The sequence below is a fragment of the Symphodus melops genome (genome assembly GCF_947650265.1).
Source record: "Symphodus melops genome assembly, chromosome: 1".
NCBI classification, from domain to species: domain Eukaryota; kingdom Metazoa; phylum Chordata; class Actinopteri; order Labriformes; family Labridae; genus Symphodus; species Symphodus melops.
The window spans coordinates 633,009-638,667 of record NC_136691.1 but is presented as its reverse complement, the minus strand read 5'-3'; the positions used below and the strand labels follow the sequence as shown (position 1 = coordinate 638,667).

General features: G+C 53.9%; 1 protein-coding gene across 1 annotated transcript in view; it reads left to right on the top strand.

Moving 5' to 3' along the window:
• The first annotated feature begins 2,015 nt into the window (after positions 1–2,015).
• adgrg6 (adhesion G protein-coupled receptor G6) overlaps positions 2,016–5,659 on the top strand; it is a 48,107-nt gene continuing 44,463 nt past the window's right edge. Inside the window, exons 1-4 of the mRNA XM_079344935.1 lie at positions 2,016–2,449; positions 3,462–3,601; positions 3,710–3,989; positions 4,093–4,266. Coding sequence (XP_079201061.1) covers positions 2,383–2,449; positions 3,462–3,601; positions 3,710–3,989; positions 4,093–4,266 — 661 coding nt within the window. The 5' untranslated portion in view covers positions 2,016–2,382. The remainder of the gene's footprint in view (positions 2,450–3,461; positions 3,602–3,709; positions 3,990–4,092; positions 4,267–5,659) is intronic.

Below are 5,659 nucleotides of genomic sequence, written 5' to 3'. Positions count from 1 at the left end.
GGCCGTAGAGGACTTGGCGAGGCAAGCGGTGGTCCGGCATTCGAATGGTGTGTCCTATCCAGCGTAGGTGTTTCTTAGCCACAGCGGCTTCCATGCAGATAGAGTTGGTGCTCTGCAGGATTTCCGCATGTTGGACTCGGTCCATCCAGGAGAGGCCGAGGATCCTCTGGAGGCAGCGGATGTGAAAGGATTGCAGGAGTGAGATGTGTCGGCTGTATGGAGTCCATGTTTCCGCCCCATAAAGCAGGGTGGAGACACACACAGCATTGTAAACAGCAACCTTGGTGCTGACCCTCAGGTTTCGGTTTTCGAAAACCCTGCTACGAAGGCGACCGAAAGATGAAGAGGCTTTTTTGATACGGGTGTGTATTTCCATATCCAGAGAGCAGCAAGAGGACAGAGTTGAACCAAGGTCGGTGAACTGGTCTACATTTTTAAGTGGCATGCCGTTTATATGGAAGCTGGGGGGTGGAGAGGTTTGAGAGAGGATTTGAGAGATGACTTCGGTTTTTTGAGTGTTAACCTGAAGACCAAAGGATTGATAGAGACTGGCTATTGTGTTGAGGGCATGCTGCATGGATTCCGGACTGTGTGCTAGAATCGCACAGTCATCAGCGTATTGCAGTTCAGCTATGCAGCAGGATTTGGTCTTTGTATAGGCCTGCAACCTCCGGATGTTAAAGAGGCTTCCATCAAGGCGGTATTCAACAGGAACACCATCCTTGGGTCCTAAGGCACACACACACACACACACACTCTCTCTCTCTCTCGGGGGGTGTAAACTTCCCTCGGTCTTCCCCTCCATCTGTCCTGATTCACTGATTTCATTCAGCCTGCAGAGTCAGTGTGTGTGTGTGTGTGTGTGTGTGTGTGTGTGTGTGTGTGTGTGTGTGTGCGTGTGTGTGTGTGCGTGTGTGTGTGTGTGTGTGTGGACGGATTTACAGCAGCAGCTGATCCACCTTATTTTAAAAACAATGTCCTGACTCTCTGTTCAGTTTGAGATGTTGGCTGACTTCTGCGGAGAGTCGGAGGGAGGCAGCAGGATATAATCAGGAGAATTCACCTGGAGCCAGTGGGAGGGGCTTAGACTGTCTGCACGCCACCTGTACCGTGTGCGTGCTCTAATCAACCTGCTGCCTTCTGTTGTGTAAAGACCCGGTGAGAGAGGAAGCAGCAGCTGCTCTGAATTAAGACGGGGCCGTTCATCTCGTTCAGTTGGAGCTCGAAGCGTTCGACTCTCTGCGAGTCTTCCTCTTGACTGTGGACAGGAAAGGGTTAAAAACAGGCTCACACACATGTTCTGGTGTTTGTGACGTTTCCCGTGCGTTGGCTGTGGTTTTGGCTGCGGCGCGGGCCGAGGCCGAGATCAACGGGGGCCATTGTTACCCCGAGAGAGAGAGAGAGAAGCCGACCATTCTTTCCACTGCAGCTCGTCTCGGGTTCTTTCTCTAATGTGACACGCTGGAAGTGTCGAGTGAAAGAAAGAACCAGAAATCAGTCCAAGGCTCCTCTCTCTGAACAACCGCCATGTGGCGTTAACGGGAGATGAGGCGCGGCGTTGACGAGAGCCTCTCTACGTCCTCCGTACGTTTGTTTGTTTTTGAAGCATGTTCACCTCAGATCTTTCCATCTGATATCTGACGGCGCTCCACGGTCGTATGGAAAAGCTGAAATGAACGGCGAGACGTTTGAGCGCCGGAAGACTCGAGGACGGAGATCCTCCAAGTCGACTCTTTGGTCCACTTTATCCTGCATGTGCCCGGACTCGGGTCGGGTCGGGGGTCTTGGGTCGGCTCTGCGCAGATGAACCTTTAAGCTAACTGCACGACTGGCCTTTTGTGTAACCTCTCCTGACTCCTCCCCCTTTGTCTCCTCTTGTCTGAGTTTTGTCTCCTGAATCTTCTCGGTCCTCTTTGTCCCTGACGTAGTCTAGATGGACGCTCCTTTTTGTCCTTGAAGTCTCCTGAAGTGTTTGCCTCCTTTGTCTCCTGCCCCCTTTAATGGGTCCTATCCCCTTGTCTCCTTCTCGTGTCCTCGTCCTCTGGCGTCCTAACAGTTTTTGTTGAGGTTAATGAATGTGCCCTCCTGCCGTCACCCTCAGCGTTGGGCTGCAGCTCCACGAACTGTAACGTGGTTTTGACGGACGCCCAGGGGGAGTTCACGTCGCCCTGCTACCCCCTGAAATACCCCAATTCTCAGGCCTGTAAGTGGACCCTGCAGGCCCCCGCCGGCTTCATCATCCAGCTCTCCTTCCTTGACTTTGAGCTGGAGGAGGCGCAGGGCTGCATCTACGACCGGGTGGTGGTGAGCACCGGAAGCACGGACGTTCGGTTCTGCGGCCCGACGGCCAACGGGCTGACGCTGAACTCGACGGGGAACGTGATGGAGCTGTCGTTCACCTCGGACTTCAGCGTGCAGAAGAGGGGGTTCAGTGTTAGCTTCAGACACGGTAGGTTCAGGGTCTGACTCCAGGAAGCTGCTCTGCAAAGGTAAACTAACAAGTGCAGGCTAACACCATGCTAACAGGACGCGCTAACACCATGCTAACAGGACGCGCTAACACCATGCTAACAGGACATGCTAACACCATGCTAACAGGACGCGCTAACACGATGCTAACAGGACGCGCTAACACGATGCTAACAGGACATGCTAACAGGACATGCTAACACCATGCTAACAGGACGCGCTAACAGGATGCTAACAGGACGCACTAACACGATGCTAACAGGACATGCTAACACGATGCTAACAGGACATGCTAACACGATGAGCTAAGAGCAGGTCGATTAACCTGAACACTGACTCATGGATCTGAGAGTTATGGTGTTACACTCTTATTGGGAGTCTGGTGGTGTAACGATCAGCTGTGTTCATTCCGTCCAATCACGACAAAGAGCTGAACAGAACCTGTTAGCGCTCTGCAGTCGTTTTACAGATTAATTTGCTGCAGCGCGAGATAATCTGATAACTCTACCATAATCCTTCTCCACACAGACACAAACTCGTATACGCTTATAAAACAGTGTTTTATTTTGAAAATCCAGCAGATGTTGTTTTCATGTTGTATCGGTGTCTGGCTTGGAGGGGGCGGAGCCAGTGGAAGCACGCACTCTGAACACTTAGAGTCTGGTGTCGGTTGTCTGTACGATGTTCAGTGTGCTGCAGAGTTAGTCTGGAGGCGTTGCATGGTGGTGGTCACACACACACACACACACACACACACACACACACTCTGGTGGTGTTTGCCTCACGCTGTGCTCGTTGGTTTGGCGTTCGGACGTCCTGCAGGGACAAACCAGTGGACTCAGTGGAGCGGTACGTGAAGGTCAAACTCAGATGAGTCCTAACTCTTCTCTGTCTTCACTTCCTGTCTGTCCTCGTCCCCTTCTCTCTCCTTCCCTCCTCCTTGTACGCCCTCTCTCCTCGTCCTCCTTTCCTGTCTCACCTCTCCTCTCTAGTCGCCGTCGCCCTGAGGAATCAGAAGGTCGCCATCAGCGGCGGTAACGGCCAAGTCACCAAGGTCGCCGAGTCCGTCTCCATCCCGGCGCTCACTCACCTGACGCTGTGCTTCGAGCTGGAGCGCAGCCAACAGAAGCAGGTACAGTTCACACCTGGGTCAAAGGGGGGGGGGGTGACCTCCTGACCTCTTGACCTCCTGACCTCTTGACCTCCTGACCTCTTGACCTCCTCTCTGGCTCCTGAGCAGAAGGAGTGGATCTTCACCTACACCGACAGCAGCAACAACGTGGCGCTGAGTCTGGGCTCCGATCAGAGCGGCGTGCAGGTGATCGTGGACGGCGTGGTCTGTCCAATCGACTCCATCCTCCCCGCCTCCGAGTTCACCTCGTCCATGAAGCCCTTCTGCGTGCTCTGGACCTCGTCCAACGGCCGGGTCGGAGTCTACTTCAGCGGGAACTACTGGGCCAAGACCTGCTCCAGCTCCAGCGGGCACAGCGTGCCGGCGGGGGGAAGCTTTCGCTTAGGAGGTAAGACCGGAGACCGGCCGCACCTCTGTCCCGTTTCCATGACGACCGCCTTTTCGGAGCCCCCGCCGTACCTGTGACTGCACGTCTGTGTGTCTGAACGCAGGTCAGCACAGCTTCGGTGGAAACATCTACAACGTGCGGCTGTGGGACCACGCCATGTCGGTGCAGCAGCTGAACGCGCTGAGCTGCGACGTGCTGGGAAACGTCATCGACTGGGACAACAGCCACTGGAGCATCCCGTCCAGCCTGGCTCAGACGGACACGGCGCTCAGCTGCAGTGAGTACTCACGCTGGGTTTCATGTCAGGGCGCCCCCTGGTGGCGTGGAGGACGAGCACGCCGTGCTGCACGCTGCCTCTTCTTTCCCTCTGTTTGTTATCGGCGAGAAAATCAGAAGCAGGCCAATCATCTCTCTGCTCCAGAAACACACACACACACACACACACACTCACACACACTCACACACACTCACACACACACACACACACACTCACACACACTCACACACACACACACACTCACACACACACACACACTCACACACACACACACACACACACACACACACACACACACACACACACACACACCGCTGAGTGAGCTGAAAAGGAAATCCAATCCTTAACAGTGACAGATTATATATTGCATGTTTTTCACAGAGTTTATTTTTAAAAATTTAGCAGAACACAAACATCTGAAATGCATTTCACTCACACACACACACACACACACACACACACACACACACACACCTACACACACACACAGACACACACACTCACTGTTCTTCATGGTTATTACTGAAATACGGTGTCCAATTATGTAAACGTGGTTTCGTGTGTATCTGTGTGTGTGTGTGTGAGAGACTGTGTGTGTGTGTGTGTGTGTGTGTGAGAGACTGTGTGTGTGTGTGTGTGTGTGTGTGTGTGTGTGTGAGACTGTGTGTGTGTGTGTGTGTGTGTGTGTGTCCACAGAGGACTGCTGTACCTCATTTTTAAAAGCTGTAAATGAGTGTGTACCCACAGGAGGTTAGCCACAGTGGTTTCCTGCCAACACTGTGTGTGTGTGTGTGTGTGTGTGTGTGTGTGTGTGTGTGTGTAAAAAGACCCAAAAGCTGACCAATCAGATCTGCTGGAGAGTTAAAGCCTGTTTGGAGAGGAGAGGATGAGATGTTACGTCATGTGTGGAAGGACGGAGCTCCAGAGGCGGGCGTGGGGGGGGGCAGACGGGTCTGGACCCCCTGGGGGGGGCAGACGGGTCTGGACCCCCTGGGGGGGCTGACGGATCTGGACCCCCTGGGGGGCTGATATGTGCAGGAGTCCAGAGAGGGAGGAGCGAGGTTGTTGACGTGATGAGCAGGGAAGGTTCTGGACCAGCTGAAGTTTGTGGATGGACTAGAGAGGGAAACCAAAGACCAGGGAGGGGGGGGGGGGAGGGGGGGGGGGGGGGGGGGGGGTCATGGTGGATCTTGTCCGAATAAGGAGATGCTGGGCTTCAGGTTATTTTGAGCGGTGGGCTGTCATGAGCACATTCAGACATGTCAGACACAGAGGAGAGTGAGGAGCGTCTGAGAGCTCCTTCTCTAAACATGGAGGTTTACGAGGGACGACCACAGGAAGCTTCACACACACTTCCTCCTCCTCCAGGACGGAGCGAGTAAACATGCATCCT